This window comes from Filicampus tigris, chromosome 4 (assembly GCF_054856515.1).
Source record: "Filicampus tigris isolate MCC_2025a chromosome 4, RoL_Ftig_1.0, whole genome shotgun sequence".
Classification (NCBI taxonomy): Eukaryota; Metazoa; Chordata; class Actinopteri; order Syngnathiformes; family Syngnathidae; genus Filicampus; species Filicampus tigris.
Window position 1 is genome coordinate 4,435,800 of NC_141220.1, and position 17,151 is coordinate 4,452,950.

At 40.0% G+C, this 17,151-nt stretch overlaps 2 protein-coding genes across 2 annotated transcripts in view; both read right to left on the reverse strand.

Moving 5' to 3' along the window:
- far1 (fatty acyl CoA reductase 1) overlaps positions 1-7,087 on the reverse strand; it is a 38,631-nt gene extending 31,544 nt beyond the window's left edge. Inside the window, exon 1 of the mRNA XM_086029300.1 lies at positions 6,941-7,087. The gene's annotated coding sequence lies outside the window, so the exon portion shown is untranslated. The remainder of the gene's footprint in view (positions 1-6,940) is intronic.
- A 526-nt stretch (positions 7,088-7,613) lies between these two features.
- On the reverse strand, positions 7,614-13,645 carry dkk3b (dickkopf WNT signaling pathway inhibitor 3b). Its single transcript, XM_086028551.1, has 7 exons — positions 13,126-13,645; positions 12,520-12,618; positions 12,360-12,440; positions 10,028-10,120; positions 8,542-8,686; positions 7,970-8,120; positions 7,614-7,826 (listed from the first exon to the last, which is right to left on the reverse strand). The coding sequence occupies exons 1-7, from the start codon at positions 13,318-13,320 to the stop codon at positions 7,790-7,792; spliced, it is 801 nt and encodes a 266-aa protein (XP_085884677.1). The 5' UTR covers positions 13,321-13,645; the 3' UTR covers positions 7,614-7,789.
- Between the last annotated feature and the right edge of the window lie 3,506 nt (positions 13,646-17,151).

The following is a 17,151-nucleotide window of genomic DNA, read 5'->3' on the forward strand; positions in this document are numbered from 1 at the left end:
AGGTTGTTATTGCAGAAGCCAATCTACACGGATATGAAAAAGTGGAAGTCATATTTTAAGTTCCGTTTGTACGTTAGTGAGAACTTAGACAAGAGAGTGGTGCATGTAAAGAGTATAAACACAATCAACAAAACGACATTAAAATCACTGCCACCATTGCTTTCATTGCAGTATGAATAAAACACGACTTTCCGTTCATTTGAGTAACCATAGCAGCTCATCTTTGGCTGTGCAGGCTCACTGTCCCTTGTGGGTGTCATTAACATTTCTGTGACAACTAACGACGAGTTGACATGAGGCAGATAGTAAACGTGACCTTTGCGGATACAAGCAAGGCTGGAGCCAAGGCAACATTTATCTACAAGTAAATAGGGCGGGAATAGAGCCAGTTCACCTCAAAATGCCTACACGTTGTAAAATGGGCTGAGAAAAGTAGTCTGAATTATACCACAATATGTGAATTAAAACAGAAAAACAAGAATAAAAACATAATTTGCTGTTTACATGCTGCATTTATTTGTGCAATCTGGAAAAAAATTAATTCTGTTGAACGGCGCCAACATGTTTCTGTGTGCCCTGATTTATTCAGCACACAAGAGACAGACTCTTGCAGGGAAACTGTCTGACATGGTCAAAAAGTTGGCCTTCGAAGACCAAGTCATGTCTAGCTAGTGTACAGGCTAAAAACAAACCAGAAGTGTCATAGAAAGCAGGGTAATCTTAGGTCTGAACTACTGTGACCTTTAATGGGGTGTCTATTCTAGAGCTAATGTAGCTTACAGTTAGCCAGACAGGCAGCAAGCTGATCCTTGATGTCATATTCACGCTCTCAATAATTCATCACTTCGATTATATATTCATCCATCCAGGCACAACAGCCTAGATCACAGACCGAGGAAAGTTTGGGACTCAGAGGCACATTGCTTGCGCTTGGCTGAGAACAAGAAGGCTCAAGTTTCTTTTGGGGTGTTTACGCGCTAACAAATCAGCTCACTTATTTAAATCTGTCAAGGTGAAAACTATGAAAAGAACACTCAAGAGTTGGCTCAATATATTCAATAAAAGGAACAGCGCCAAGGCACGCGCTCATGAAGTCAAGATTCAATATCACACACAGAGCACAAGTCCATAACAATGTGCCTATTGAGATACGGTATTGTCACAAGGCTCGAATTGCACGCGACTTGTCTAGACTTGTGTTATATGTCAAATTAGCTTCTCTAGTTTAACAAAGACAAACAGCTAGAAATTAAGGGCCACTTTTCAATCCTAAAAGAGACCAGTTACAGTACTGTATGTACAGTACAGTAAAATCTATGCTTAGAACTATGTAAAACACTAGAGCTGCACGGTTTTTGAAAATAATCTAATTGTGATTCCTCAATATAGCAATTGCGATTTGACATGTGATTACCGTATTTTCCGGACTATAAGTCTTTTTTTTTTTATTGTTTGGCCGGGGGGCGACTTATACTCTGGAATGACTTATGTGTGAAATTATTAACTCATTATATCGTATCCCTTTCCTTTTCAAGGTCAGCAAACAATACACCAAACAACCACGGGAGGGCGTTCTAAGGCTGCATGTAAACATGCATTACATATTGACTTGACAACGGGCAGAATAACCTGTAGTGTATATCATTTCACGTTATTGTAACCCACTAAGAAACATAAAAATAAATCCTAAAAGCTATTAAAAATGCATGAATAATTTAAACGGTTGGCAACTCATACTCCAGTGTGACTTATATATATTATTTTTCTTCTGTATTATGCATTTTATGGCTGGTGCGACTTGTACTCCAGAGCGACGTATAGTCCGGAAAATACGGTATTTTTTTCAAGTTGGGTATTTTTTAACAAATACTAACAATAAATAAATCTGTCTTACAATAAACACTATCTGATTTATTGTACATAAATGTGGTCAAAAAGCCCTTTTGGGTGGTGGCCTGACCATGTTGGGTAGGCTCTGCCAGAACCAGCACTGGTTAAAAAAAGTCAAATCAAAGAGTTTGGAGTTGTTAAGATACTTAACACTAAGACGAGCAATCTTTTAAGCGTTCACTATGACAACTTCAAACAAATGTGACATAAAGCCAGTAATCCATAAATCACATAATAATAACAATAATGCAAACAAATATGTGACTTTTTCACTTTAAAGAAGTCAACCCAAACATTTTTTTTTTCAGAATATGTTGTATGCAGGCCCACTAGTCTAACCACGGCATTCTGATGAATATTGCATTCGTGGAATATGAAAAATCCACCTGTTTTTACCTAGCTGAGACATCGCAGTAGTTCAGGCTCAGATAATGACCAATCACGGCTCACACATGTGAGATGGCTAAAAGTGGATGCATTTTGCAACTTAACTTATATTTCACAAACGCAATATTAATCAGTAGGGGTGTAACGGTATATGTGGGTGTATTAATTAGGGATGGGAATTTCGACTAATTTGCCCGCCGACTAGTCTCAAATTTGATTTGCGACTAGTCGACAAAACTTGAAATTGAATACATATTGAATTCACAGTTTAAAATGCAAAGGTTGTGTGTATTTAGGGGCTATTTTAGCCCAAAAATTCAGGACAGTTTGTTCATTTCAATTCTATTGATGTAACAACAACTGACTGAATAAAGGTGAACAATTGAAAGAGAAATACATTTCTGATACATTTGCCAATGCAATGCATGGCATTTATTATGAATAATGTAATGAGTAATGGTACCGACTCCCAGTCCAGCAGGGTCTCATTCGCTAGCACCATGTTAGCTGCATTATCATGCACACAGGCGACGGCTTTATTTTCTAGTGCCCACGTACCCATCACACTCCGCAGGAGAGCAGCCAAGTTTTCAGCTGTGTGTCTTTCCTCCAAGGCGCATGTCTGAAGCACTCAGCTGCGGGGATGTCCTTCGCCCACAAATGACACGTTATCGTCTATGTAAGATTCGGTGGCTATGGACGTCCATCCGTCTGTAGTTATGGCCACATAGTTGACCCGCTCAAGCGCTCGTAGCATCTCCTCTTTCATTTGGATATGAGCATGAGCTGCCGGTGATCAGATGTTTTAATCGGCAATAAAAGGCTTTCATCGAATATTCCGATCACGTAATTTTTCACGAAAAATCATGGGCTAGTATCGCTTGATCGGAGCATCCCTAGTTTCTGATCAGTTATTATTATTAGCGTGATCTTACACACGGGCGCTATTGACTGTTGCATGCGGTAGAGGCTGGCGGCACAAAAGAGGAGCCAGTAAGCCAGAAGCCGTGATAAATCATAAATGCGTGGATAAATGGCGTTATTATGGCATACGCAAATAAGCCAGTTCGAAGGTAACGATAACTCGATAACGATAATCGACAAAAAATATTTTAAATCTGCACTTGCTTCACAGACCAATTGTGGATAGACGGCATTTGTGAACAACATCTCTTTTAAATGACTAAAAATAGCCTCTGCAAAACAATGATATTCTATGACAATATTTAACAAAAAAGAACAAAAAATGATGTATAGACTTACATTGATTTTTGGGAATATCTATGTCATTTAACTGTCTCTGCTGTTATTCCATAATGATGTGACATTTTGAGCTGCAGTAAGAACTGGTGTACCACTGCCAACTACGAGAGCAATCAGAATGAGAAAAAGGTGTTAACTACAGCAATCAGACTGAGAAAAAATGTATTTGATATGTGACGTGTGACGAAGTGTCACCCAGCGAGAGAGAAAAAAAGACGTCATCATGACAACACCCATTCTCATACATTGGCCAACATATTCAGAGTAAAGTTGAATAACAAAACTGCAATTTCCCAAAAAGTGCATTTTCCCACTCATATGGCTCGTGGTGCAACAGAGTTGCTATTCGCCGTTTCATCGACGACAGTCTTGTCAACCCCAAACCCTTTACAGACTACGGACGACGTGTACCCGCGCCTTGCTATTATTCCCCGCTGGACACTCCTCCATACTTGAAACGTAGCTTGGCTGCAGTGCGGACAGAATCACGTGACCGGGTCCTGCCCGCTGATTCGGCGAATGATTATCACTTCCTCCTACTCTGCCGTCAATGCGCACTGATTTATCAGCATTTCCTCATACTTTGCGGCGACTGACTCGGAGAGGCAGTATTAATACTCCATCCACCCATCCATTATCGATACCGCTTATCCTCACAAGGGTCGCGGGGCGTGCTGGAGCCTCTCCCAGCCATCTTCGGGCAGTAGGTGGGGTACACCCTGAATTGGTTGCCAGCCAATCGCAGGGCACACAGAGACAAACATCCGCACTCACAATCACACCTAGGGGCAATTTAGAGAGTCCAATCAACTTACCATGCAAGTTTTTGGAATGTGGGAGGAAATCGGAGAACCCGGAGGAAACCCACGCAGGCACGATGAGAACATGCAAACTCCACACAGGGAGGCCTGGGCCGGTATCGAACCCACGACCTCTGAACTGTGAGGCGGACGTGCTAACCAGTCGGCCACCGTCCCACCATGTATTAATACTCAATAATGTAAAATTACACATCGTGAAAGCAAGATTGACGATGATATCGATAACGATATATAATCGCCAACCTCTACGAGGAAGCAAGCAGTCTTTTTCGCCAAAAACGTCAAACTTAAATAGCAAGATTTATCATAATGTAGCTTCTTCCAGGAACACACCGTCAGAGGTAGTTTAATTATCATGTTTTTATTCATCCAAGTACAACTGCTCGCGCTCCTCTCGCTTGGCGTACAATGCATTCATGAACCTCGGAAACATCACAACTCAGCAACACAAATCCGACCACAACACAGATAACCCAATTAGTTACAATATGTTGTTGAACAGTCAAAGATTTCAATGCCTAAAAAGTGTATACAATTTCATAAAGACTTTTTTAAAGTTCCTGTATTTCTTCATTACAAAAAGAGTTTTGAGATCCATCCATTATCAATACCGCTTATCCTCACAAGGGTCGCGGGCATACTGGAGCCTATCCCAGCTGTCTTCGGGCAGTAGGCAGGGGACACCCTGAATTGGTTGCCAGCCAATCGCAGGGCACTCACAATCACACCTAGGGGCAATTTAGAGAGTCCAATCAATTTACCATGAATGTTTTTGGAATGTGGAAGGAAACCGGAGTTCCCAGAGAAAACCCACGCAGGCACGGGGAGAACATGCAAACTCCACACAGGGAGGCCGGAGCCGGGATCGAACCCACGACCCCTGAACTGTGAAGCGGACGTGCTAACCAGTCGAACACCGTGCCGCCAGAGTTTTAATATAGTTAGCAATAATTGTTTTGTTATTGTATGCACTTTTTTCATCACAAAAAGTGTATATATGTACTGTAATGACAACTTGTCTTTAACTTGAATGCTTAGATGTGTCATAGGCTGTTGCTGCTGAGTGTTTAAAGATTTAAGTGTCTTACAATTATAATAATTTACAAAATTAAGACATCTTTAATGTTACTGTATTTTTATTGTGGTGTAATTTCTTAGAATATCACCCAAATGGTTCGCTTTTATTTTTTTTTCTAAAAAAATGTACTGTTTACTTGTCATCTTGATGGCGGCACAACATGGCAGCCTCCTGTAGGGGAGGCGCACCCTATGTAATATAATTAGCAATTACTAGACCTACGATTATATTTTTAAAATGCACGTTGATGTGATTGAACATATTTTTTTGCATATTTCTAAAATTATTAATGTTTTTTTTTTTTTTTAATGAATGAGCATTGAAAAACCAAAACATTCTACACGTTGTCTCTTTAAGGACAGAACTCATCAAGACGCTATATAAATAAATATATAAAATATACAAACATAATAAAGCCTGCTGACCGACCGAAATGAAGCAGAGGTTTGGGGGGTTAAATATAACATTCTATTACATGGCAATGTCGATTTGAATTTCATTAAGTCGGGATGTCAAATTCAAGGCATGGGGGCCAGATCCAGTCCGCCAGATGATTTTGTGTGGCCCACGAAGGCAAATCATGTTTCGACTGCATGTAACTGCAAATGTGTTCACTTTTATTGAGAGACTTTCAAACAATTTACCAATTGTTACCAATGCCCCTTTTAAATATAAATAGGAAAAAACTGTTGAACAAACGATATTCTTCACTGGCTTCGTTGTGTATTTCAGTCATCATGGCACCCCGAGGGTAACCTTAACTACCTGTACAATACAATACAAACATGAGTGTGACAACCCTGGATTAATTGTTCATCCCTAACAAACACATTTTCGTGGATTACTTTGGGGTAATGAGAACGATGACAGAGTTTTATACGACCATACATTCAGTACGAAATACTCAACCTATCAAAACTGACAGTATTTGCATTTACCAGACCTCGTGCATGCATGTTTTAGCTATGGAAACTCAGACCCCAGCAGACTGAAGCCACTGGATCCCGTGATTCCAATTCTACCGCGATGCCTCGCATCATTACCACACCATTAAGCTTGTGGAGTTCCACTTCCACAGCTAGGCGTATCACACAGCGACTATTTGCCAGCATTCCCACCAAGCCCCAAAGATAAACGCGCTTGCCACAAACGCTTCATGCATTTTCTGCCTTCGCCTGAGCCGCTGCTCGCAGAGAAAGTTCAACAGCTGTCTTACCACAAAGAACAATTCAAATTACTGTTGAACACAAGAGCACAGCGGTGGCTGCAAAAGTGGCTTGGAGATTGATAGGGGCATTTTGGTCTCTGTGGTAGCCTAGGGAAGCGAACACAAGCGAGGGTAGGCGGGGGAAAAAAAAAACATGGTTCTTGCGTTTTAAGCATCTCGAGCCGTCTGGCGCACAAGTTGTCGCTAAAAAAAAAAAAAACACCGTTGAAAAGGAGGACTGCGGTTACTGGAGAGAAGATCGGCTCGCAGATGTTGTACAGCGGTTCTACGTACCCAATTGTGGATGTTTCCGGGCTTCCGAACTTGTTGCGCAGCGTCGTGATAACAGGGAAGCGATCGGTAGGTATCGCGAAATTCAACAGTGGTCACTCACGAGGAAGCTGGTCGTGGGGCGGATAATGTGACGTCACAGGAACGACGGGATCCACGGCAAAGACAAAAAGAAGTCCCTTTTTCACACGAAGAACTCATTCGGGTCAACACGTTGGCTCATTTTAATCTATAACTGTACAAATGCTTACTTGGACAAAAACAGCAATATCCACAATTGGGTGTTTTTGATATTCCATAAAGTTAAGTTCAATAAACGGCAATAATCTGGCATCACAGAGGGCGATAATAACTTTTCTGCACAAAGCATATGAAAACCGTTTGTTGCATGTTTTTGTTAAACACGAGTGTTGTCAGTCCAGACCACAGGACCCAAATGCAGAAACATGCAATCAAGATATAATACGTCCGTCATAACGTGATGCTAAAACCGATCAAAATGATTCAAAGCTCAAAGTTGAAGATCACCCCCCCCCAAAAAAAACAAAAACAAACAAACTGTAGCTCAGTATTAATTTCTTAGCACACTGCCTTGCATGTTGATAAAACATAAGTGGGCCCCCTAGTGTTCAGTTGTTTCCTGTCAAATTCAGATGAAAAAAAAACAAGAATCGCATCATGGGTCTTTGCATATTTTTATTACAAATACATTCATAAACAAACCTTGCAACTCCTTCCAATTTTGAAAAACTGACAGTTGCAGCAGGTTGCCTGTTCTTTACTCAATCATCAGTTACGACTTCAAAGTAGCTTCAGGCAAACTCGTACATTTTAGTTACTGCACACAACTCCTTATTTCCGGTCGAACGGCCCACAAATGGATCCACGTCTGTAACAGAAAAAAATGCAGCTAATGCAGCAAAGAAGAGAGTTAAGAAATAACAACTGCACCTTTGTGCTCTGCCTCCCCAAAATTTGGTAGCATAATTAGTGCCTACGCCATATTACTTGTGTACTAATGTTTGCTCTTACCCTTGAGGTTGGCACTGAAGGTCATTGGCACAGGGGCAGTAGTCGCGAGGACCTTCCTGGTCCCAGGCAAGCATGTCCATCAATAGATTGGGTTGGTTTAGGCAGGCCTCCCCCTCCCCCGGTTTGGGGTTGCACACAGGAAATAAAAGCTCTGGAGAGAATAGGGAAGGGGGCAGACTAAAGAAAATCACGCTAGACAAGCACGTGGATTTCAAAACATTCATTATAATATAAGTAGCACATCTAGAAAGCGCACCTGCCTTACAGTCAAAGGTCATCTTTGAGTCTGTGTACAGGTGTCACATGCTCCCTGAGCATGCACTTTTCTCCATTCAGTCCAAAAACATGCATGCTAGATTTTTTTTTGCAAGTTCTAAACAGCCCATAGCTGTGAATGTGAGTGTGAATGGCTGTCTTTCTGTGGTGCACCCCGCCTCTTGCCGAGTGTCAGCTGGGAAAAGCTCCAGCACACCTGTGACCCCTGAACAAAATATGCGGCAGAAAGCCCATGGATAGAACGAGTTGAATCCTTCATGTTGGCCTTCGAGGAAGTCTTACAGAAAAGAGGTTACCTCGTTGGAAGGCACAGCAGAGGTCCAGTTTGCAATCGTTCTGATCCTGACAGATTGTTCCCTCAGTTCCCTCAGTGGCATTGACCGTACACTGGCCCCAAACACACAACTGACTTGAGCAGCACTCCTCATTCTTTGTGCAGGGCTAAGAAAGGAAAGACAATCAGATGTACAAACTGTAATGCAAATAAGTGGCACTGGGGGCAAGGTGTGAGAAGTGTCTTGCTCAAAGACGCAACCAGATGTGGGCATTCCGTCTGACCGGTGCGTCTGTCCGTCACTGACGGACGCATGTTTTGCTGACGTTAGATAGACGGGAAACTTTAAATAAAAGACGAACTAAGCGCAGATCCAAGTGGAATTTTGTCCGTCTGTGTAATCATCACTAACCAGGTGAAGTCCAAACAGACCTCACAGCACATCATTGGCGGGCGCCCGTTTTGCTGATGAGAGATGGAAATGCGAGCCAGACTGCATTGGCAGTATGTAGATCAGGTGGGCGTATGCAGCAAAGAGAGAATCATGAGTTACACAGGCTGACTAGTTAATGAGGTAACTCAGCTAAGATGCAATAAAGAAGTTTTGAATACAGAGACAGTTTTACAGAGAAGTTCTTGTGAGTTAAGTTTTACATTTCTATTTTTATTTTTGGAAAGAGGAGGTTGTGAAACGGTGTTTTGGAGGCCCACACTCCATTTCAGAAGGTGGCAGTAATGCATAAGAAGTTGTTTTCCAACTGCTAAAAGACAGAAGAAGAAGAAGAAGAACAAAAAGAAGACAAATTGGAAGAAAAAAAACATTATTTTATTTTAATGGGTGCTTTATTTCAGTTTTCACAAGGACTAGGAAGAATCCATCAGGATTATACCTTTGTCAACGATGTGAAACTGGATTCTGGTTAAGGTAAGCTAAACTTTAAAGTTAAACTTTTAAGAGTTAAAAAGGCAGCAGGCTCCCACTTACATTTCAATCGCTTGGCAAAGAAGTGTAGGCTATGTCAATTGTCAAAAGTATGTGAGTGTCACGCTGTTTAGGCAGAAAGCCGACACATTATGATGTAGCTAGTGCACTCCATTTACCATTTTATAATCAAATCGGTTCAGATAATAGATGGATGGATTTTTCATCTGTTGGACCTTTTTTGTTTCTGGATTGACAATCGACAGACCTTTGATACTTACTGAAGGAAGTGCGGTTGAAATACCATGATGGACTGACTGACAGACGATTACAGTTTGGTTCGGCTTGAAAAAAGTTTTTTTTGGAAGTTATGACATTACAAGTCCAGCGCGCTGTAACTAGGCATTTTTTTCATTGATTTGATCATGTGTGCACTTTGAAAGGTGTTTTAGATCCTGAATTCTGTCAGTGCTATAAACCTCAGCATTCACTACACCAGCAGTCATTTGTTCCATTGCTCACATAAAAATAGGCTTGTTTAACAGAACAAAGAAAAAGGATAACAATAACAAGACAGACTTCCCACCATATCAGTTGGTATGCAGGGCAGGCACTTGGAACTGTCAATCCTGTACAGGCAATACTTCAGTTCACCACAGTCCTCGTCCACCAGGCACTCCTGTGGTGTGAGATGCACGTTAAGTATAATCATTGATGGGGTCAAAGAAATTAAGCATGAACTTTGCACTACTAGACTGACTGTTTATGCATCTTTTTTGGCATATAAACCTCAAATCTACTGCTGTCTCCTCTTAATCTTCCTTTTGTCCTCCTCCCACCTTTCCTTCTGTGTCTGCTCTGCTGTTATATCAGTATCACTGCTCTGTGCTTTATGCCCAAGTCTCCATATATTAACTTGATTAATATTTCCTGATCATTATGATAATTTTTAATATAGTCCTTCATAATTTCATAACCTCAAACTACCCCGTTGCTGGGACGACATTCTGAGCAATCTCCTGGTAGTTCAAGACTGAAGGGGCAACCACATGTGGGGCATTTTTCTTCAGTATTTTAGTTTTTTTTTCTCTCTTCTTTTTATGAACTCAGAATTCAATAGTTATTTTCTGACGCCATGATTTGTGCCTTATTCTCTCAACGCAAAATAAACAGTGTAGTGTAATTCACCATTGCATCACTTGCATCTGATTTTGGAGTCGTGCGCCCACTGAAACTTGTACATAAAACACACTTGCAGCTGATCGCACTTCATGCTTCAGAATGACTAAATAGTGAGCAATTCTGCAAGGTAAAAAAAAAAAAGAAACAGGCGCAGGCTTTTGGGGTAAAAAGTTACTAATATCTTGAAGAATGAAACACGTATAATGATGAACTTATAATTATGTACTGTATATTACACAACCGTCAATTTACAGTAAATAAAGCACACTTGAATCTACGCCCATATTTTTGCCCAAAACAGCACCAGTTCATGAACTTGACCTTTTAGTGTTTTCTTTTCTCTTTCAATACATGTAGGTGTTAGTATTGCAAATCTAACTAAGCATAATTAAAAACAGTCTCTAATGTCATCTTATATGGAATGTATAAAGTGCAGGAGTCTGGACCGAAAGGTCACCGGAGGGCATTGAACTTTACCAGGATGTCCAAACCCAACACTGGACTGGCGAAATTAAGCGATGTTTTTCATGTGGTTGTTCATTTCAGCAGATGATTTTCTTGAAAAATAAATTCATATTTAGCCCACCTCACATTTTGAACAGATTGAAAAGCCCTCAAAAAATGTGAGGTGTTAAACAGATCTTCTAGCCATTGTCAGTTAGGGGCACACCTAACATTAATGAGAACCAACCTAACTTAACCTATCTTAACTATTTTGGTTAAAGCTAGGTCCCTTGACTACCATATAATACAAAAAGTAGATGATTATCTGAATAAGTCTGCAAATAGCCCTCATTTAGTTTGTTTCTGAGTTTTATCATGATCAGTAACTTAGCTCATGTACAGCCAGAACTGTTGTTCAAACAACATGCATAGAATAAATAGACGTCTATAGACCAGATCATTTTAAAAGAATCATCCCCTCCACTGTTCATATCCTGACTGAGTTTCTCTCAGTTTTTTTTCTCTGCAGCCTTTGTCACGAGGTCTTCTTGAAGTAATAAAAACATACTGGAAACTATAAGTAGGGGCCAGACAACCCTGTAATTACCTCAATGTGGTCCAGACAAATACTGCTGCTGTTAGTCATATATGCACAGTAGCACTTATCAGCCTAGTCTAGTAAATATTTCCCCCAAAGGACTTACTGATAACTCATTAGAAAGTAGGACAAACAACAGCTCAGCGTAATCATCGCCTCTCTCTTTGACACAATATAAAAGTGTGCATATCAATACTTGCATTCCTGCATGTGCGTGATCTTGTTCTCTTTATAAGGAGTGCTACATAAAATATGCAGCGGTGTGTCAGTTCAATTTCCCCTGGAGGGATTTTATTGTGTATAATAAAAAACAGACAGTCAACACCTGACCTCAACCATGCTTGCTGACTGATGACAAATGAAGAGCATACGTTGTGTTAGCCGCATGCTGTAACTGTATGTCAAAACACGTCGTTACAATGCAGTCACGGTGTGAAAGCAGCGCAACCATGAATCCCTCCCAGTAGATCACATTTGGGATTTTGAAATGCTTGTATGTAGTAGTGTATTATTAAAAATAAGTTTCTCGTGTTTGCTCTAAAGGCTGTGTCTTGGAGAACAAAACACAGGATTCCTTAACACTTAGTCAGAGACCATTAGCTGAACTCTACTGCACTGCTATCTCACTATCCCTTGTGCTTTTCGTTACTTGACTACATGTCCAAGTTAGAGGAAAGGAACGCGAAAGACTTACATGATACACACTGTTCCACTCGCCTGAGATCTCCACATGGATACGTGACGATTCTGTGTTTCCTGTTGTCTTATTAATTTCCTTTAAAAGACAAAAAAGAAAGAAAATATATTTTATTGAGCTCTTTACTACTTCTGATACCTAAGCATGTAAGAAGTACCTTGTCAGTTTGAACGCTTATTGTGCCATCTTTCACGGTCTTGGTGTCGATGTGTTGATGATGGTGATTTTCCAGTGACTTGGCACTCTCCGTTTCTATCTGAGAGTTACAATCCACTTGAAAATTGCACACAACAAAAAGACCAAAGTGTAGTGTTGCAACAAATATATTCATTGATAGCAAAAGGAGGGGCCTAGTGACATCACTCACTCGATTTATTCAGATTTATTCTTTATTATTCTTGGGGTTGATTTGCATTGTTGAATAAATTACATCATACTACTTATTGTTGCCCCTCTCGTTAGTTTAATAATGTAACCAATAATAGGGAAATGCCCCTCAGAATTATATTTCAAAACATGCACAACAACAACAAACTAGTTAACTGATGAACGTGCCAGTCCTGAACTAAAGTAGATTAGCATTAATGTTCAGCTTTGTTCTTCACCCGTGTCACAAAAATCACTTCAACTCAGTGAGCCGTCAAATCAACATCAATATGACACCAATGATTTTGATGGCATATTGATGTTGAATTGACATCAGATGCCCACTGGGTCCGTCTACAGTAAAGAATAGTGGGCATTATATGAAATGATATTAGACCTGGTCGACGGCATCCTCCAATAGGTTTTGGGTATCTTCCATCAACTCCTCCACTTCCCGGAACATGTCGTTCAGGCTGACAAAGGCTTGCTCCTGGCTGTCCGGGATGATCATTGCCCGGCTCGGCACGACTCCGACAGCCGCCCACAACAAACAGAGATTGAAAGAAACAAAGAAAAACGCATGGCCGGACATTTCTGCCTCTGTTCTTCCTTGTTGTGAGTCCACGGCGCGCTCAGAGGCGGATGGCGCACTGAGCACCACTGCACACAGCTGGATCGGTTTTATTTGGAAAGTCTGAGGAGTACGAATTCGCTTAAATGACGAGGCACGGTTGGATGCAACGCTTTTTTTCCATGAAGGGCTGCACACGGCTACTAAAATACTATTAGGTATTTTTACTTAAGCCGCGAAACTTGCAAAAATGAGTCGAAGTCAATGAACGGATGGTCCGCAAATAACTATTCATTTAGCTTTTCCACACATTTTGTGTTCCCATACGTATATATTCTTTCAGCGGAGACATCCCTATAACATACAGCAGAGGGCGCTATGGAGGTAAATTTGGTGCAAAAGTAACTTGTACCAAGGAAATTTGTACTTGTAACAAGGAAATGGTAAACATGTATATTCGTTGTGGAAACAATTTGAAGGCGTGTGAAATAATTGTGTATCTGGAAAAAATATTGTACTTGTAAAAAAAAGGAAAATTTGTACCTGTAGAAACGACAGCTTATATGTGTGAAAAAACAAAATTCTCCTTGGTAGGAAAAACGACTTGTAGTTGAAATAAATTTTGTACTTGAAGCAAAATTTAATTTGTACTTGTGGGGAAATACTGATTTGTACCTGTATGGATGGCAATTTGTACTCGCCACTCGAGTCTCGAGTGTTTTTTCTGCTGTTGTACGCACGCGTGACTTTTGCACCACATATACCACTACCATGTGGAGTAAAACAGATTTGTACTTGTCGAGACTCACGATTTGTATTTGTACATTTAGAGGCGGGTGCTGGGGGCCGGGCTAGGTGAAATGCGCCATCTCGACCAATCAAGTGCGGCGGATTTGGGTGGCTGAAGCTCAACCTCATTGGTTAACCTTGGTCGCTGGCGAGCTTCATTTTGGTGTTTGACGCTTCAGGGTAGGTGATGTTTCTTACCGGTTTTTTTTTTTGGTGCCATGCAGGGATATAATTGCATCTACCGCTGTGAAATACTGCGGTTATACTACAACAACAGTCAACACGTGTACGATGGTCCCCTGTGTTGGTTAAAACATTTCTTATCTCACCAACAAACGGCTAACGCTAACGTACGTGCCGTTCACAGGTGCACTCGGTAGTAATTACGGTGTGTGTGCATTGACTTTATATTCTTTATTTGAGTTATGCAGAAGGCTAAACGTGACGCAGATAACATACATACTGAAGTAGGATGTAAATTTCCTTCGGAATTGTTAAGTAGCAGAAGAATGAAGTAGGGGAAAGTGTGCACATTCAGAGGTACTTAGACGCACTGCATTTTCATGGAATTGCGTTACAATAACTATGACAGTCAAACCTCTTACGTGTATTTCTTTGTAGTTAAAATAATTACTTTTTTAATGTATCAGCTGCATTTATCTTTTACTGTTGATAATTAAATTGAAAAAAAAAATGTAAAGACAACAATTTATAGCAACAATTTACCAAAGGCCAGCAGTCATTCAAACGCAGCAAAGGTCGGCAATTTTCACCTTTCAAAACATAATTGCTGTAGGGCTGTAACTAATTCTTATTTTAATAAGCAATTTTATTTAGTAATCTTATTAATCAAAACAAACATTTTATTTCTATCCTTTCATTCTAAAACACGGCTTTCAAATTTTCTGTGCAGAAAATGCTCAAATTCTTTATGATTCAGCGATTAGATTTGTCTTTGGCACAACACAGCATATTGAAAAATGTTGATCATTCTTAAGTAAAAGCAATTGTTTGCAAATGTCTTATTTTTGAAGAAGCAAAAAAATAGGTGCTTTCATCAAAGGCTACATAACCTGAGAATATTTTCTGTTGAGAGGGTGAAAATTGAGGGATTTGGAACATTTTAAACCAAGTATAATTAATCAATTATCATAAAAGCTTAATTTGATAGCTGATTAGTAGATTCATCTTTGAACCTATACGCGATTTTTTTTTCTTTTATGACTCACATGGTTTGCAATTATATCTACTTATCTTCTTTCTAGACAAGGGTATTTCAAAAGCTGAACTAATTAAATTTGGACTTGACAGAATTGAACTTCTCTGTTGAGATGTCTACGCAGCAATCGCCTGCCTCCACTACATGCCGTGCTGCACCAACTGGAGGAAGGTGATCTGAACCTGTCCAGCAGCGTCCACCTTTTCTGCTGTCAATGTCTTTGTTCCCCGCTTACAAGCCCAACAATGTTTTCAAAGATGGCTGGGACAATTATCCAATGAGCACTAAGTGAAATGGTACCGCTAACCAATTGTGGCACATAGGACTGCAGCACAATTTACAGGAGTCTAATGATTGCGTAAGTCCTTTTGAACTTTGGTAAACAAAACATGCAGTTTTTCAGGCAACATAATGAATTATTACACATCACCTACAGGGTTTGCACATCCCCATGATTAACTGGGAAAGTAGTGGCCTTGTGTTCAGTGATTCCAGTTTTTGTGTTCATGTCCCGGAGATTGACTGCCCTTTGAGACCCAAGGAACTGGCTGGACTTCATGCTGCTGTGGACCCAACAAATACGTCCACATGCTTGGGAATAGACAAATATTTAGCAGCAGTGGACACGCACAGCATTGTATGTGTAAGGCCCAGGGCTCCAGACATCTTTTATTTATCCGAGGCATAGGCATAACCGGAAAGTTTAGTAGTGCAAGTAGAAAAATCAGTGGCCACATGAATCACAAATTGATATGCAAAATATATATTCACAATTGCACCCATTTAAACTACGTTACCTACAAATGGATGGAAGTGTGAAGCAAGAGTTAGTCCCTGAAAATAAAACGATCAACCATTTATAACCACAAATCAGCAAATTTATTGGTTACAAATGAAGATATATATTACATTTAATTCTGATTTAAATTTCAAGGTCAAAAATGCCACCATTTAGGGGCATTCTGGAGCCCTGGTAAGGTCATCTGGAGTTTGTCTAATCCCAGCGGAAAAACATAGTACAATCCTTTTGCAACTACTTTTGTTCACGGGCCAAATGAGGATTGCGATGACTGAAAATCATGCAAAACTTGTGTAAACATGTAACTACATTGATTGTCCATGTGACCGAATATTACATATTGCCAACATTCAGTTAAATTTTCAGTATCCATTCAAAATTGTGGCCTGAAAGTTATTATAATTCAATGTATTTTATTAAGTTTATATTATTTTTGTCATTGCTATACCTGTATTTATTTCAATTCCAGTAATGTGAAAAAAGTGCACAAGAAATGTCAAGCAAAGTCTTTATTTGCTTGTGTGACGATTGGGTCATTAGTTGTGTGGCCAAACAAAAAAATAGCTTGGTAAATGTTCTCAAACTGTACAAATGTTTAATAAACTGTAACTGAACTATCGATCACAAAATCAGTACTACTTGGTTTAAACGTTATTTTTATTTTTTTTATTTGTTTCGAGCAAAATTACTCATAAAACATATATGACCTGCATACAAAAAACAAACAAAAAAGACTTGAGCAATACTTAAAGCAGAAAATATACAGGTTCGATATTCAAATCAAATCATTAACGCCCCCAGCACCCGCCTCTAAATGTACAAGTACAAATCTGTTTGGCTCCACATGGTCGTGGTAAATGTGGTGCAAAAGTCACATGTGCGTCCAGCAGCAAAAAAAAACACTCGTGACCCCAAGTGGCGACTTCTTCAACTACAAATTGCCATCCATACAGGTACAAATCAGTATTTCCCCAAGTACAAAGTAAGTACTAGGTACAAATTTTCCTTTTTTTACAAGTACACCTTTTTTTTTTTTTTTTAGGTA

Coding starts and splice junctions, on each gene's coding strand:
- dkk3b (XM_086028551.1), bottom strand. CDS start 13,320: ATGTCCGGCCATGCGTTTTTCTTTGTTTCTTTCAATCTCTGTTTGTTG. Junction 12,441..12,519: donor TAAGCGTTCAAACTGACAAG/GTACTTCTTACA, acceptor TGTCTTTTAAAG/GAAATTAATAAGACAACAGG. Junction 7,827..7,969: donor CTTCAGTGCCAACCTCAAGG/GTAAGAGCAAAC, acceptor TTTCTGTTACAG/ACGTGGATCCATTTGTGGGC.